This window comes from Sceloporus undulatus, chromosome 2 (assembly GCF_019175285.1).
Source record: "Sceloporus undulatus isolate JIND9_A2432 ecotype Alabama chromosome 2, SceUnd_v1.1, whole genome shotgun sequence".
In the NCBI taxonomy this organism is placed as follows: Eukaryota; Metazoa; Chordata; class Lepidosauria; order Squamata; family Phrynosomatidae; genus Sceloporus; species Sceloporus undulatus.
In genome coordinates, this window is record NC_056523.1 from 308,024,290 (window position 1) to 308,042,772 (window position 18,483).

Genomic DNA, 18,483 nt, shown 5'->3' on the forward strand with positions numbered 1-18,483 from the left:
CGGCAGGACCAGGCTGGGGCCGGTCCCAAGGCCTTGCCGGGCCGCATCCGGCTCGCGGGCCGCAGGTTGCCTACGGCAGGACCAGGCTGGGGCCGGTCCCAAGGCCTTGCCGGGCCGCATCCGGCTCGCGGGCCGCAGGTTGCCTACCCCTGATTTAGATACTTTCCCCATATCATTTTCCCATATAATTTTGTCTATAATATTTTGTTGAATTTCAAATTCACCTTTCTTCATATCTTCTTTACATTTAGATTTGATTTGATAATAGTCCAACCAATTTATCATTTTTCCACTTGTCTCTAATTCTTGCTTTGATCTTATTTTTATTTCTCCCTTTGGATCTATTATTAATAACTCCTTATAACACAGTTGTTTATCTTTCTTTACTTCTCCACTAAAGAAAGCATTTTGAATTGATATCCATAATGGAATCCCACTATAAAACTTTTCTTTAATTACTTTCCATATTTGTATTAATGATCTTATTATGTGGTTTTTAAATTCTTTATCAGTTTTTTTCCATTCCATATTCTAAATAGGCGTGCCAACCATATTTCAATTTGACCGATCTGTTACATTAGTTTTATCCAATTTGATCCGGTTTTGAAACCATAACAAAGAACATGCATAGTAATACAATTTAAGATCTGGTAATGAACATCTACCCCTTTTAGATTCTTTTTTTAATATTATCCATTTAATCCTGGCCTTTTTGCCTCTCCACACAAACTTTCCCAGTTCTTTATTCCAATCTCTAAATATTCTATTATTTGTAATAATTGGGAGGTTCATAAACAAAAAGATTAATCTAGGTAGGATGTTCATTTTTATCACCACGATCTTTCCTGAAAGTGATAAATTTAATTTATCCCATTTTTTCAAGTCCATACTCACTTTTTGCCACATAGATCTATAATTGTTTTCATACAAATTGGTGTTTTTCTCTGATAACCATATCCCTAGATACCTTACTTCAAAATTCTTTTGTTTAATTCTCTTTAATTTTTTATCTATTTCCTCTATATTCTGCATTTGTAACTGTTGTTTTAATATTACATATTGTTTCTTCAATTTTTTATTTTTTATATCTCTTTCTAATTTTTCTTCCAATCTCTTCAGTTCTTGTTTGTTTTGTAAATTTCTATCATTAATCATTTTTTTCTTCTCAAAGGCCCTTTTTATCAATAATCCTCTTATTACTGTCTTACCTGTATCCCATATTGTCTTCATGGGAATGTCATTTGTGTTGTTTTCCTTATAAAATAACTTGATTTCACCTTTCAACGTCTCTACAAATTTCTCATCTTTAATTAGATTTTCATCTAATTTCCAGTTCCATTCTTTATTTTGTTGTTTACACTTTATCTCTAATTCTATCAAATTATGATCAGACATTAGTTTTGGCTCTATCTCCATTTTTTTAACCCTTGGTATAAAAATTTTTGTTACAAAAAACATATCAATTCTAGATCTCGATTGATGTGTATCAGAATAATAAGTAAATCCCTTTTTTTGACCATATAATTGTGTCCATACATCCACCATATTTTGTTCCTCTAACATTTCAAAACATCTTCTAGGTAACTTTCCCTGTTGTTTCTTTATTTTCTTTTTTGACTCTCTGTCTCTCTGAGGAACCAATACACTGTTAAAATCCCCCACCAATATTACATTATGGCCATTTATTTTCAACATTTCTTCATTTTATTCATGAAAAAAAGATTCTTTTCTAGCGGTGCATATATATAAATAATTTGCATTTTTTCATTATTATGCTCAATCTCAACAGCTATATATATCTACCACTTTTATCTCCAAAGAGTTTTTTTGTTTCATATTTCCTATTAACATAAATTGCTACCCCTCTTTTCCTTTTTTTCCCCTTCTGATGACCAAAATATATTTCCCAGTTTTTTATTTTGTATATATTTAATTTCATTTTCTCTAATTTTCATTTCCTGGATACATAGAATATCATATTGATTTTTTTCAAAATATTGAAATAATAATTTTCTTTTATGTGCTTTATTCATTCCTCTCACATTCATTGAACCAATTTTCATTTTTATTTCACCCCCCATTATTCCCTTATGATTCCCTCCTCCCCCCTCCCTTTTTTTTCCTTTCTTCTTTTTAAGTTACTACTCCTTCTTGTCCTGGATTATCTAAGTCTATGTTTATATCTTCTCCTATATCTGATCCTTGTCCTTCCTCTTCCTCTTATTCCAAACTTATTATTCCGTTTTTCCTCTCATTTTCTTTCCTTATTTCTTTCATCTTCTTCTGCTGCATCTTCTTTCCTTTTTTAATTTTCCTTAGAAATTCTTTAGCTTTGTTTATGCTGTCTATTCTATATTTCTTTTGATCATATGTGATTGTCAATCCTTCTACTCTGTCCCATCTATATCTGATTTCATATCTTTGCAGTACTTCAGTGAGAAATTTGTCTTCCCGTCTTTTTCTCAGAATCTGGGGGGAGAGCTCTCTAAAAAAAATTATTTTCCTATCATCCACCACTAAGCTATTTACATAACTTCACTTACATATTTTTTCTCGTAATCTTCCATTTGTAAACCAGATTGCTATGTCTCTAGGAATATTTCTCTCTCTCGCTATTACCGAATTAACTCTATATATTTTTTCTATCTGAAGGTCCATCATTTCTTGAGATATTTCCAAGTATTGGGCTAGTATTGGGATCATTCTTTCCAAAAGATGTTAATTTTGTACTTCCAGAATCCCTCTTAACTTAGCACAACATTCCCTTGCTTTACTATCTTGTTGATTCATAAATTGATTTTCAATCTGTTGTTCTTTTATTATCCATTCTGTTTTTTATCTAAATCTTTTGTTTTTATCGTTAAACCTTCCACCTCTGTCCTAATTCCTGAAAGCTCTTTTGTCAATTTGTCTATCTTTTTTGATATGCTCCCCATTTCCTTCTGTATGTCTGTCCTAATCTCTTTCAATTCTCCCTTCATCTCTTCTCTAATTTCAGACTTAAAATCTCAGTTTCCTCCACTATTTCCTCCATTGAGCCTGAAGCTTCTTGTCTACCCGTCTGTCCTTGAGATCTTAATTTCCCCCTATAAGACATTTCCCCCCTCCTTTATGTCCTCTTTATCTCTTTTTATATCTTCTTCTTGTTGTCGTCGTTCTTTCTTATCTCTGTAATAAGTCTTTCTTATCTTTGTCTCTTTGTCTTTTCAACAATCTCCTTTTTCTCTCCACTTTCCACAGCTTGCTTGTCCTTCTATCCCTCTCAATGAGGCATTCCTTTCTTCGTCTTTGCCACAGCTTTATTCTGTTCTTTTCTCCAAGTCAGTCCATTCAATCTTAATTACAATAGTCTCTAATAATTATACTTTATAACTTCATTAATTCTTGTTTGATTTCACTTTTATCAACATTAATTTTGGGGCTGCAGATCATTTTACATTCAGTCTCTCTTTCCTCCCCGTTGCCACACTGTTGTTCTTTACGCCCTCCTCATTTCTGGTTTGTTGCACAGCTGTGTCTTATCATTCAATCTTCTCCTTCTCATTCAGTCCGTTTAAATTTCTTTTCCAAGCCAAAGTTCTCTCATTCCCTTAATTTTATTTTGGCTTTCCCCTTTTGTTTTATTTCCCCTCTTCGTTGCTGGGAGGATCCCTTTTTCCCAACTCGGTTGCCTTCTCCCAACACAGTTCACTCAAACCATGTTATAATAGTCTCTAATATTTATACTTTGTAGCTTCTTTAATTCTTATTTTGCTTTTCTTATTGACCACTTTGATTTTTATTTATTTTTTGGCAACAAGTTATTTGCTTTCAGTCTCTCTTTCCTCCGCTTCGCTACTCAGTTGCTCTTTACACCCTCCTTGTTTCAACTTTATTAAACAGCTGTTTCCTTTATTCAGTTATCTCCTTCTCAGTCTATCTTTTTAAATTCCTTTTACAAAAAGCAAAGTTCAGTCATTCTATTTATTTTGTTTTTGCCTTTTGGCTTTTAATTTGAAGGAGATATATGTTTCCCCTTGGTATTACTTTACCCTTTTTTCTCTCGTTGCGGCTTGGAGGTTCCCTTTTTCTCCCAGCTCCGCCGCTCTTTCCTCCCCGTCTTTTCAAGCTCTTTCCTTCTGATCTCTCTCACAGCTGTTAGTTCCACCTTCTTTCACCTCAGTAACTTTCCTTTTAATGGAGGTATTTTTTTTAACCTTCCTTACTCTTCTACTTCTTATTGTCTTTTATTTGGAAGGGTTTCTTTCTTCCTTCCTTCTTATTTTCTCTTTTCATTTATTTTATTTATCCTCTTTCTTGCCAAATGCGGTTTTATTAGCAGGCTCCTGCTCCGAGGCTGCCTCCAACGGCACTGGCTGATCTGTGGGTTCCCGGCCCATTGGCTCCTCCAAACCTCTCGAGGTGTGGGGAAAGGTGGGGGGCTTTGGAGCCCCTATCGAGCCCCTCAAAACAGCACTTCTTCGAGTGCTATATCACCCAATTTCTGGGCTCAAAAGCCCCTATTATTGGGTCTTATACCTCTGGGGAGTTTCAGTGCGGGACGAGCTCCCTCTCTGCGCTGTTATTTGCCTGCCCTTTCCGCCCTGCTCTTTTGACTTCCACTGTACTTGCATGGGAATGAAAGCAAATTACATGCCTGCATCCTTGCAAATGGGTTAAAAGTTGGATAATTGAGACTCTACTGTAGTTGAAAAAGGGCAAATTCTGTACATCCCTTAGTATTCTTGGGCAACACAAAAAAATTGCTAAATTAGTCATTCTTGTCTGCAGGAACAAAATGAGTTAAGATTTATATCCCTAGTGTAATTTTCAGTGCACTCTAATCTTGTAAATGTTAGAAGATATCAGCTTACCCATTTATTAGGTATGAATCAATGGTATTTACAGTTTCAAGAACATAACCCATGACAAGAGAACTTTTAACTATTTTACAATTTTTATTGAAAGCAGTAATTTCTTTGAAGTGGTGGAAATGTTCTTACTTGCATCACAACTTTTCTAGAATAAATATGTTTCTGATAGGTTCTGTATTCTGTTACTATCTTAGGAGTACAACTTGAAATATGTTGACTTGATAGAAGAGCAACTTAATGAAGCACTAACTACTTACCGGAAACCTGTAGATGGTGATAATTATGTTCGGCGGAGCAACCAAAGGTAAGTTAAATAGAACAGAATCTTTTTTTGTTTTGTTTTGTTTTTGTTAAAGCAGTGGCTACATAGAATTCAATGGCTTTGAGACTGTAATAATTCTATGCAAACAGACCATTCTTTTTTCTACTAGATTGCAGCGGCCACATGTCTATCTGCCAGTTCACCTTTATGGCCAACTGGTACACCACAAAACAGGCTGCCATTTGTTGGAAGCTCAGGTGAGGAAACTTAAATGTAGCTGATTCATAATAAGGTAACATATACATTACAACCTTCTTAGAACTCTCTTTAGCTTATATTTGGATATTACTGATTCAGAGTTGCACAGTGTGTGTTATCCTACAAGGCAAGTTTTTATTTATTTATTTATTTATTCAATTATTTATTGAACTTATATTCTATCTTTCTCCCAAAATGGGACCCAAGGCAGTTGTTTGCTTTTACTAGCTAGGCCCCATAAGTAAGAGAAGGGAGCCAAGAAATCATAGGTCATGTGTGAGTATTTGTTCTGTGAAATAAACCTCTACTAGACTGACCAATGTAATGTTTTTTTCTGAGTATCTTGCATAACCTCTTCTTTTAGCTGATGGGAATAATTTTAAAGTGTATAGAACTGATTGCAGTTTAGATATGGCATTCCTCTGTTTTTTTCCATCTGGCTTTTAGAAATTCAACCTCCGAGGCTACTTAACCCTGCAAAGCATGGAAGTGTTCTGTTACAAGTGAAACTACTATGGCATACTCGGAATTCTCTCTTCCTCTCTCTCCTCCCCCCCCCCCCCAAAAAAAATCTGTATCTTGTAGGCTGTAAATGTATTTGGGAAAGTTAGTCAAACATAGAGCTAGTTAAGGGTCATCTCTAAATTCAGTGATATTTTCATAATTTAAATTGTCGTTTAAATTTGTCCTTCCAAATTTTTGTGTTTTCCACTTTGTCATTTTTCACAATTAAACAGACTCATAAATCAGAATATATTCTTGTTTCATTAATGCATTTGATATTATTAAGCTACTCCATAACCACAAATAGTTTTACTTGAAATTTATTACATTCCTCTGTCTTGGAAGCATGATATGAACATCCTTCAGTATGCTTGCAACTCATAAGAGTCATAAAATCATATGAGCAGCATGTATTCATAAATGTTTGCCCTTAGCTAGGAAAGTTCTGCCTGTAGAATTTTTGCCTTGTGGTTTTCCTACATAGCATGGGAATATAATGAACTTCATACAAAGTCCAGAGTTAAAGGTAAAGAAAGTTTTAGCAGCAAATACAGAGTCTGTTAGATGACTAACATGTTCAACTCACTGAGTATAGCTAAGTGAAGAAGGATGAGATGCAAAGAAATTATTTGTTTCCTTATTTCATGCTTTTACCACTGCAGCATCTGAGCTGAATTCATGAGATTTGTGGAGCTGCCATGGTGCAATTTTGCGAGTCCAGTTACACCTTCATATAAGAAGTGTAGAAACAAGAAATGCATTCTTATTGTTACCTTTGTGTATCTCGAATTCATCCAATCATCATCTTGTTCTTTCATGCCTGGCCTTCTGGAGTAAAATACAAGAAACAACTGTGAAAGTATTGTAAGAACACAATGAGTAGAATCTGAAATACACCACCAAAGAATAGCTGATTATTTCTGAAATGTACATATCAGTACTGCTTTTAGTTCATAGCTGCATTGATTTCTCAGATTTAAAGCAACTCTGGATTGAAGAAAAAAAGAATGTCAGCTACCTTGTATACTATTTGAGCTATATGTCTCTGAAATGGGAAAATTCTAATTTGTTGACTGGAATTGTTCAGTGATCTTCCAGTTTTATCAGTAATGGTTTCTGATATAAGTACTAGTATTCAATTAAATTGTTAACATTTTTAAATATATTGCTTCAATTTAATTAATGTTGTAAAATCTATAACCTGTTTGCATTTTCTTTGAACACACAAGCAGGAAGGGAGATTCAGCAATTAAATAACATTAAGCCTGATATACTGAAACTGTTTTGTTATTTTTGTTGTTGTTTTATTCTTTAGAGTATTGTTCCTGACCTGAGTTACACTGTTCGTTCTCCAATGTTGGATAAATGGGAAGGGATTAAGCAACTGAAAGCAGCTCTCTGGGCATTGGTTAGTCTTAAAAAATTCTACCACGCATTGTTCCTTTTTTCTGTATTTATATCAGTGTGGGCATCAATAGGTCTGTGGAACAGTTTGCTGTCCTAGGGACTTTTCAGAGGCTACAGTGGCTTCTGAAAATGCCATACACGCCCATCCCACAAGAAACAACATCAGAACAGGCCAGAAAACCAAATCTGTTTATGAAACAAATAATAATGTGGTTTTATATTAAACACTTTGTGAGAGGGTGCAGTATGTTTAAAAGGTGAAGTGTTGATCCTGGAGACTTTTAGTAAAAGTAGTTCCCCTTTTTTTACTAGAAAATTGTGGTCTGGGGAAGAAGGGTTGAGGATTGCAAAAAGGGTGCACTTTAGTTATCCATAATCTCTGTTAATATCAAGTAGTTCTAGAATGTTGTCTGTGAAATGGTATTAGATGGGTAAAAGAGCATATCATTAAATTTAAACTAGTATCAGTAACATCGTGACCAATAGTTAAATATTTTGAAATATGCAAAATTTAAAATGTAAAAACAAATCAATGAAACCAGATCAGTAAAAAAAAGTAAATTTTGCCATCAGCTAGAACTAGACACTTGTCTAAATGAGAACATTTTTGCCTTTCACCAGGAAGGAAAATAACCCAGTGAAACTAGTTTAGTATCATTTGTTAGGGGGTTCCAAATTTGGGAGCAGTAATTGAGAAGACCCTCTCTCGTGGTCTTGCCAGATGATCCTTTGGTGATGTCATTAAAAAATCTTGGCTTGTTTACTAATTCTTCTTTACTAAGAGAATGGTGTCCAGGATTTATTGATTAGATTTCAGTATATGTGATTTTAATCAGCCAATCACTTTATTTATATCCTTCCTTTCCCCCAAAGTGGAGAAAATCTTTTGTCTTTTTAAACCAAGAAAGAATTTGGAGTGTCTGTCTTCAAAAAGGAAAAAAAAAAGTTTGGGTATATGGGCATATTTTCCAACTCTGGGTTGCAGCCAAAGGCTCCTTTACTGAGGAAAAGACAACTTTTCTAATACAGTAAGGAAGACTTTGGTGCCAACCATGTAGTCCTAGTTAGATGATAATTTGTATGTTGTTGAAAATATAATACTGAAAGACAAATTCAAATATGATCACAAAATATGAAATCATAGAATCATGGAGTTGGAAGGGACCACAGGAGCCATACAGCCCAACCACCTGTTATGCAGGATTACACAATTATAACACTCCTGAAAGATGCCCATCCAATTTAAGGATCTGGAAAGAAGGAGAGTCCACCACTCTCTGGGACAGTTTATTCTGCTGTTGAACATCTCTTAACAGTAAAGAAGTTCTTTCTAATATTTACGGTAGTTGGAATCTCTTTACTTTTAATGTGAATCAGTTAATTCATGTTCAAGTATATGGAGCAGCATGGAACAGGATTTCTCCCACTTGTACACAACATCCCTTTAGATATTTAAAGACTGCTATCACATCATCTCTGAATTTTCTCTTCTACAAACTAAACACAATCAGATTCCCCAAGCATTCTTCACAAGGCTTGGTTGCTAGACCTTTTACCATCTTGGTTGCCCTCCTTTGGACATGGTCCATTTTGTCATTACTCTTTTTTAGCCGCGGTGCCCAGAATGCTGTATTTATTGAGAAGGGTGTCATAATGCACTAGTAACCTCAAGGCTGGACCTTGCCAATATGATATGCATTGAGCTACTTCTGTACCAAATTTGTAAACTTCAGTTAATTCAAAATACTGCAGCCAGATTGTTTACTGGTACATCTAGGAGTGATCCTCTCACATCACTATTAAAATCACACCACTGGTTGCCAATGAAAAGATACAAAGTTGGTTATTACATTTAAAGCCCTACATGGTTTGGGTCTAGGTTGCTTACAGCATCCGCCCTGGGGGATAATTACTCCACTCAGCCAGGATTGGGTTGGCAGCTGTCACCTAGAGCACTTTTTCTTCAGCCACCCTAAGACTATGGAACAACTTGCTGGAAGAGATTCAACAGCTGAATACACTGTTTGGATGAAAACAGCATTAAAGACCAGTATCTTTCAACAGGCCAGATGATTTTTAAATTATTAATTACAAATGATGAATTTTAAATATGTATTGATTGGTTTAATATGTATTTGTCTTATTTGTACTTTTAAATTGATGTTTTGTGTTTTTAACAGATGTTATGCATATTTAACTGATATTGTATATTAATTTTTGTTTACTGTCTCGATCCATGGAGAGAAGTGGATAAGAAAATTTTAGGCAGCATGTCCGTGAAAGACTCAGCAGTGGATGTAAATAGAAATTATTTAACTTTTATGCAAAACCTCTGTAGGAAAATCAAACTGTAGAGTGATTACTACTTCTCCATATTGTACTGTTTCTCTGGTTTATTGGAGTCCCAGCTTAGTGTTACAGGTATGCTCACAAAAAATATTTACATTTCAGGGAAACATTGGATCTTCAAATTGGGGTCTGAATTTGCTTCAAGAAGAAAATGTGATTCCTGATATAATGGCACTGGCCCAGAATTGTGAGGTTCTGTCTGTTAGAGGGTAAGTATAATATGAAAATTAAAAATGCCCTTGTCAAGTGTTTGTTATAGTGCAGGGGAGTTGCACTGTTTCCTTTTCCTTGGACTCATAAAACATGATTTGTCCCTTGGTTTATACATTTATTCTTCACAAATAATGTATGAAAAAAGTGAATCACAAATTGCGTAGAGATACATTTTTTATTTCTGCCATAAAGTGTTTGCTTTCTAGTTTGAAAATGAGATTTCTATGCATGACAATATTAATGATAGTCATTGGTTGCCACTGTCCTTTTGGTATAGCACATTCATTTGTTTTGCGATGACAATTGTACCTCCATCCTTCCAAACATAGACAAATAGATTGGAAATTCCCAGACAACAAAGACAAAAAGATTTTGCTAGTACAGCGGGCCTTCCCCTTACACAGGCGATCTGTTCCAGATCCCCCCAAGTAAGGGAAAATATGTGTACAGTATACTCGTGCTCCATTGGAAACAATGGAGTGCGTGCTCAAGTCGGTGCACGCTTCATTGCTTTAATGGCAGCACGGCTTCCGTGTAAGCTGGATGCTGTGTATAGTGCGCCTGCATTTGGTGCAGGCACACTGTAAACTAAAATTTTCTTTATATTTTTTATGTCAAGATCTGTATTACAGTGCGCCTGCATCATACGCGGCTTTCAGCATACGCTGAAAGCCGCCTGGGGAGGAAGGGGCGGTGCGTCCCATAGGGACTAATGGGGTGTGCGCATGGTGTGCACGACACCACCACGTCGCTGCATGCACGAGCCCCATTCATTTAAATAGGGCTCGAGCATACGCGGAATTTGCTTTCTGCGGGGAGTCCGGAACGGATCCCCAGCAAAAAGCAAGGGCGCACTGTTTTTGCCCTCCAGTTATTTTTTAAAAATTAATAATAATTTTAAGAGTCATGTACTGCAATTGTTATATCACTTCTCTGATTGTAGTGGCTATGTTTCTGATTTGACATTGTATTTACTTCAGTGAATTAAGAAGTCATGTTGAGATAGACCCCCTATCCAGGTTGGCTCTGCAGTTCCAACCCTTGGGCTCCTATTGCTTATCTTTTCTTCTTACTCTTAACATTCCTTGTGGTGACTGCTGAACAAATGAATGTTTTGGTTGTTGGGTTCAATGTAATAAAGTGTGAGCAGTCTTCCTTCTTAACTGTTACATTAATATATCCACAGAGAGAAATATAAAATAACAACAGCAAAGACTTAATTAAACAATAAATATCTAGGGTGTTTTATACTGATTCCTCACTGTGGTTTATCACATAGTACATTGCAAAATCTCGGTTTCAAACAAAGAACACTTCCCCATGAATTCTTTCCACTCTTTCATATCAGAGTAGGGAAAATGTCACACTGCTTGCACAGCAAGGGATTATGTGAGCATTGAACCCCAATAGAACTAAGTGTTCAGAGTTGCAAGCCATATGAAACTATTGGCCTGAATTCCAATTAAAAGTTTAACATGTTTAGGCCACAGAAAGATACCTAATCTCATGTTTGACTAAGGCCATTATAGCATACATTTTCCAGTTTAATCAAAATATTTTTTTAATTAAAAATGTGAAAGCCAGCATGGTTCAGTGGTTTAGGTGTTGGGTTGTGACTCTGAAGAGCAGGATTCAGATCCCTATTTGGCCATAAAAACCCACTGGGTGATCTTGGGCAAATCACAATCTGTCAGCCTCAGAGGATGGCAATGGCAAATCCCATGTGAATAAATTTGCCAAGAAAACCTTGTGATAGGTTCACTTTAGGGTTGTCCTAAGTCAGAAACAACTTGATGGCAAACAACAAGGAGGAAAATATTTTCTATAGCCAAACTATAAGTTGCTGTCTGTTGACCCTAAAGTAAGTATCTGTTTAAATTACATTGTTGTTTTGTAAATATAGGACATGTGTCTACGTGCTTGGCTTAATAGCCAAAACAAAACAAGGTTGTGACATTCTGAAACATCACAGTTGGGATGCAGTGAGACACAGTCGTAGGCAACCATGGCCAGTAGTCCCTGATGACATGGAACAACTCTGCAATGAACTTTCCTCCATTCCCAGCACACTTAGCTTGAACTCTGAATCTACTGGATCAAGGCACAACAGTGAAAGTGAATCTGCACCATCAAGTAAGCATGTGTAGTGGTGTCAGTATAGTTAATAATGTTCCTTCCCATGAAAAGTATATTTGTAGGTACAGTGGGCCCTCCCCTTATTCAGGGATCCATTCCAGATACCTCCGCGTAAGGGAAATCAGCGTATGCTGGAGCACCATTGGAAGTAATGGGGCTCGCGCCTGCGGCGCAACACACACATGCCACAGGCACACACCACAGGTGCATGGCCCATTAGTTCTTCTGGGGCACACGAGGGGCTCTTCTGCCGCGGCTTTCAGCATTTGCTCAAAGCTGCATATGGCATGCCCACGTAAAACACAGGCACACTATATGATCTTTGTGCAGAAAGTATTTATTGTATTTGCATGTCACGTTAAGCCATGAATCCTAATTTTTTCGAGTCAATGTGAGTAAGCTGCGTGCTAGTTCAACTTACTTGTGCTCCTCTTGGTCATGCTGGTGTTGAATCCAAACAAGACAGATTCACAAACCCACAACAAATCCTAGTTTAAAGCTGACTTATGGATCCTGATTGACTTAAGTGCACAATCCATAATTCTAGATTCAGACATCAAATTATCCGTTCCTGTTTTAACTGCTTGTAAAAGAGAAAGAGTGAAGTGAAAGCAAAGTAACACAAGGTTGGCAAGTTTTAGACCACTATTTTTTTTCCTGTTGGAAAATGCATTAATTTTCTTATATATTCAGGCCACTTATTTTCCTGTTAGAAGGTGAAACTTTTAATTCATCTTTTCCTTAGGAACCCTGGTGGGTCAAGCGGTGTTTAATACATTACCAGTCAATCAGTTCTTCATCAAACTGTAGTGGGCAAAGGAAGGCAAAGCTTATAGAATAGAGGTAGAAATCACGTGGTCTGCAGGCCTCATGTGGCACTTCAGAAGACTCCCACTGACACCCCACCCTCAGTTTTCAGCTATAAAAAGATCTCTTTTTTCAGAGGGGAAACAAACCCTAAACCTTCTCACACTCTATCACTTTAGAACATACAATATTGGGGACTGTGGTGTGTGCATGAGGGGTGTGGTTTCTCAGTTAAGAGTGGGCCCACTGAATCTGCAATTTACTTCAAAAAAGCCATTCACTCTTTTATGTGGTGCCTTACCTAGTTTGACCCTGAAAAGCATATGAGGGGAATATACAAAACTGTATTAACATTTGGATTGTTACTGTCATACCTAATTGTTATGGAAGTACCAAAAGTAGTGGATATTTAGTACTATAACATAAGTAAGATCTGAATACATTTTTTAAAGAAATGAATCTTCCCAGAATATGTCTATATTTCATAGAAATATACTTTGCTAGATAAAATGATATATGTCAACAACTGTAAAAGACTAATTTTTTCAGCTTTTAAAATTATAGGAAGAGATTTGATAATAGTTTGCTTTCAGATAATATGTTGTGGGTAGGGTTCAGACTTAGTCATGCTTAGAGTAGAACCACTGGAATCAATGGGACTAAGAGTCATGAGTTATTTCCCCATTAATTTCTGTGGGCTTGCCTCAGGCATGAGTGAGTGTGGTGCAAACCATATGACTTGTTTAACTGGTGTTAGTTACAAAACTTTCATGGATTGAAAATATTTTAGCAGTGCTTTCTTTTGTTTTTAGGCATGTTCATTATGGAAGATGACAGGGTTGGCAGCACCTCTACTAGCACGTTTTTCCTAGATATTTCAGAAGATGGAGAGCAGAATCTCTATGACCATGTAGGGTCCTTGAAGGATAAAGATCGCAGTCCGTTTCCTTTTTTCTCTTCCAGCAGACTTGCAAAGAATCGCTTTTTAAATTCTCTTACCTTACCTAATAAAAAGCATAGGAGTAGCAGCGATCCTAAAGGTGGCAAGCTCTCTTCCTCAGAGAGCAAAATGGGTTTGAGGCGAAATCGTACAGTAACTGAGCCTTCTTGCAGCATGGATTTTACACGGGGTGATGATTTCACACCAATATTCAGGGTGCCTAAAATTGAAACACTGAAGCTGGAAACTTCGTTTGTTGGGAGCAGGCAAAATGAAGATGCAGATAGCACCCCAAGTATTGGTGAAAATGATCTCAAACTTCCCAAAAGTTTTGGCCATGAAAATCACAGGGAAAATACTAGCCGAGAAAGGCTAATAGGGGATGCTTCTACACAAACAAACTTCAAAAGTCGTAGCTTGAGTTTCAATACAGATACCACCACAAGTGGCATAAGTTCAATGAGTTCAAGCCCTTCAAGGGAGACTATGGGAGTGGACACTACAAATATAGACACAGACTGTGGGAGTTTAAGTACTGTGGTGAGTACCAAGACAGTTAAAACAATTCAGTGTTCAACCCTGCAGCCTAATCATCTCCCTCTCTCAAAATCAAATTCAGTCTCCCTGGTCCCACCAGGGTCCTCGCACACCCTTCCTCGGAGAGCACAGTCACTAAAAGTTCCTTCACTAGCTACTATAAAAAGCCTGGCTGACTATAACTTCAGTTATACCAGTTCTCGAGATGCCTTTGGATATGCTACGCTAAAACGCTTGCAACAGCAGAGGATGCATCCTTCTTTGTCACATTCAGAAGCTCTGGCTTCTCCAGCAAAGGATGTTCTCTTCACAGACACAATCACAATGAAGTCTGGTAGTCTAGACTCTCGACTAACCCAAAACAGGTAAACGTGTATTTCTTCAGCTTTTCTCTTAAATATAGCTAAGATCAGGGCTTGTAAAATGATAGCAGGGTGGAAGCATAGGTTATCAGTGCGGCTAACGGGGTGAAATTTTAGCCAGGAATGTTGCATGCAATTCAAAGAAATCTCACAGAGCTTCTTCAGTGTGTTTACCACAGGAACTTCTCCTGCCTAAGAATGAGGCATACAAAAGTTTGGCTGCAAGTATTTTGTTATTTTGTCAGCCATGATTCTCAACTTTGGGCAGGGGCCTTTGTTCTCATTGTTTAGGCTTTGAGGAAACTTAATGCCACCTGCCACATTATAATTTAAATACACAAAGTGTCTAAGAATATTTCTACAAAAGTATTCTCTTCAGAGACCTAGGATTTGCAGAGACCTCAACAGTGATACATACTCACCACTCTCACATCCACCAGTTCTGTTCCTCCTTCATTGATTTGTAATTACAATAGCAAGATGGGAGCAACAAATTAGCTGTCCCTTGTGCCTCTCCATTGAAGGTAACTGTCTCACAGAGGCTAGTGGGTAAAGCTGGTACTGAACATAAAATATTATCAATGGAGTTTCTGACAATAGGCTGAATTTTACTGTACTGTATGGAGGTAATCCTAATGCTGTCTAACACCTTCTACACATATTCTAGGCAGGGCTTCCTGTCAATCAAATGCCACCAACCTTACTGGAAGTGCCAGGCTCCACCCAGTTTTAGTCCTACCTTGTGGCAAAAAGGACATAGCTTCACTTGTTCTGGATGATCTGTTGCTGTTTTAAGCAGAAAGGAATTTGGGGGAGTTCTTCCTTGAGTTTACTGCCTGCATTCAAACTTGGTTGCCCTAATACAGGGGTAGGCAACCTTTTTGAGCCGGGGGCCAGGTTGCTGTCCCTCAGACAACTGGGGGGCCGAAGCCCAAAAATAAATAATTAAATATATATATATATATATATTTTTAAAAATTAAATAAATAAATAAACAAGGACAAAATTTTCAAATGGAGGACACGCAAAAAAATTGCTGATTTTTTTAAAAAATGTTAATATTAATGCATGTTTCTGAGGCTTCTATAGACAATTGCCCCCCCCTTGCCTGCCGCTTGCCACCCTTGCCCGCCTCCTCCTGATAGGCCAAAGGCCCCACACCCTCACACGAGAGGCCAAAGGCTCTGGCAGCAATCGGCGGCAGGACCGGGCTGGGGCCGGTCCCAAGGGCTTGCTTGGCCACATCCGGCCCGCGGGCCGTAGGTTGCCTACCCCTGCCCTAATAGGACAGCTGGTTCGCCCTGGCAATGGAGAGAGCATACAACTCTGAACTCTCCTCTAACAAGAGGTGGCTGGGCAGAGGTAGGAATACCTTCTGGCCAAAGCCAACAAGTGAACTGACCTACCCAGCTAGGGGGATTAGATCCTACCTTGCTCTGGCCTGTGGAGGCAGAAGGGATGCAGGAGGAGAACACATGTGCCAGGAGTAGACAGACACATTGGCCAGTGAGTGTGGCAGAGTGAGTGAGTGAGATCCCCTTGTTTCCCTCCTACCCCTAGTCATTGTGCCAGCCCATGCCTCTGGAGCTCTGCCACTGGATCACATTGATCACACAGCTGGCCACAGACACCCGAGGGGCCAGGAATGGGGGATGACCTGGTTCCAAAGAAAAATGGGGAATGAAGGACCAATTAAGAGCAGGAGTTCAGGAACATCTGATGTTGGTCTATAGATATATGTAAGAAAGGAACTAGACCCTGTATAATGATTCTCTCCCCACCACTGCAGAGAAGGTACCTTTGCAGTATGTACCAATGTTTCAGTATTACCTCATTATCAATTACTGTATTTTAAAAGTGACATGAGAATTCCTACTCATAGCAGATGAAGTAAATAAGGAAATTCTTACAAGTTCTCTTGCACAGTGGCAGTCTGCAGACTGGTGCTGATCCCTGAGCAGGCAGCTGTCAGTCTCTGGCAAGTTTCTAGTAGAGAGAAAAAAAAAAAAAACACATGGTGGTAATATGACATAAGTGGGGCACAGGGCTCTGGAACACTAATAGGGGGGAAATGGTCCCCTCATGAGATAACTTGAAAAGCACTGCTATAGCACTTACCACTGCTTAGATTGTGGATAATTTTGAACTGTAATAATATGTTGCCACTTAGCTTTCTGTATGAACAGAAACACTAGGGAGCCAGGAAATACAAATGAGCCTGAATTTAAATTTCCTCCTGCAAATTAAGTTAATATCTGAATATAACAAACAGTGATACCTTTATTGGCCAACTGAAATGCACAATATACTTGTTGCAAGTTTTCGAAGCTCCACTGGCTTCTTAATCAGGCAAGATAATACCAACAGGAGAAAAATGGAGATGTTAGTAAGATGCCTGCATTTTTTTTCTGTCCTAGTTAAAATGTTGTGGGGGAGGATATCTTTAGCAGACTGGCTCCTCCTCTTCTGGCCATGTGGCAATGGGGAGATTTCACATAAGGACAGAAACAACAAAATGTAGGCATCTTATTAACATCTCAATTTTCTCCTGTTTGGTATGTAACATCTTGCCTGATTAAGAAGCCGTGGAGGCTCGAAGCTTGCAACAAGTATCGTGTGCATTTCGGTTGGCCAATAAATATATCATTGATTGGTGGGTTTTTGTTTGAATTTACTCAATGGCCAACACAGCTAACCCTGCATGTTATCTGAATATAATGTGGTTTTAATGGAAAATCCACATATATTAGCATTGGTGCTATGGTCCTTCCCATGTTGTTGGATTCAACCTCCCATCAGCTCTACCCAAGATGGCTAACGTTCAGAGACAATACGAACTGTTGTCCAACATCATTTCAGGGCTACAGGTGTCCTATGTCTGCCTCAAACAATATTTCCTTGAATTTTTTTTAATTAGCTACTCCACAAAGAGTGTTCATGTGCTCCCCATTTTGCCCATCTTTAAATGTAGCCCTCCATATCCACGGATATTTTATTCACAGATTCAGCCATCCATGACTTGAAAATATTTTAAATGTAAATTCTATAAAACAAACATTGATTTTGCCATTTTATATAAGAGGCCCCATTTTACTATGCCATTTTATTTAATGGGAAATGAGCATTCGATTTTTACATGCATGGGAGGTCCTGGCACCAAACACTAGTGGATTCTAAGAGTCAACTGAATAATGATGGTTAAAATAGAGGAAGGACTATGGTTTTTAAGAACGTATTTTCATTTATTTTTATGCCGATACAGGTTCATAAGAGCTTTAAGTTATGCATCATCTCTAGATAAAGAAGATTTATTAAGTCCTATTAACCAAAACACACTGCAGCGTTCTTCTTCTGTCCGTTCCATGGTGTCTAATGCTACCTATGGTAGCTCAGATGATTACATTGGGCTTGCACTCCCAGTTGATATCAATGAAATATTTCAGGTATTGTTCAGAGTGTTTTTACCTTAAGTGCTTCTATGTTCCTGTAAGCAAATCTGTCATATATTAATTGTTCAAAGTGTGAAAATTTTGTTTCCATTCCTTTGGAATATTTAGACAGAGGAGGAGGAAGCTTGGTGCAGTTTGCCTGATTTATAGCAGGGATGAACAGCTTTGATGGATCTGGGTCCCATTTTTCTGCACTCAGACCCTGGGAGAGGGGGGGATGCACAAACTGCCAAAAACGTAAAGAGTAATACTAGCAAAGTAAAGAATTATGAGCGGGTTACAGACCGCCCTCAAGCGTCCGTTCTCCCGCCGCCGCCATTCGCTGCGGAGGGAAGCCTCAGTGGCCAGACCGCAAGGCTTCCTGGCGCAGCGAAAAAGGAGCGCTGAAATGGCGCTCCTTTTCAAA

The 18,483-nt window shown here is 37.9% G+C and overlaps 1 protein-coding gene across 10 annotated transcripts in view; it reads left to right on the forward strand.

Moving 5' to 3' along the window:
• The window catches only part of RICTOR (RPTOR independent companion of MTOR complex 2), a 122,143-nt gene that overhangs the window by 90,889 nt on the left and 12,771 nt on the right, over positions 1–18,483 (forward strand). For all 10 annotated transcript variants that reach the window (XM_042448850.1, XM_042448842.1, XM_042448848.1 and 7 more), the window contains 7 exons: positions 5,048–5,157; positions 5,285–5,372; positions 7,193–7,285; positions 9,736–9,842; positions 11,750–11,979; positions 13,602–14,631; positions 17,891–18,071. In XM_042448850.1, coding sequence (XP_042304784.1) covers positions 5,048–5,157; positions 5,285–5,372; positions 7,193–7,285; positions 9,736–9,842; positions 11,750–11,979; positions 13,602–14,631; positions 17,891–18,071 — 1,839 coding nt within the window. The remainder of the gene's footprint in view (positions 1–5,047; positions 5,158–5,284; positions 5,373–7,192; positions 7,286–9,735; positions 9,843–11,749; positions 11,980–13,601; positions 14,632–17,890; positions 18,072–18,483) is intronic.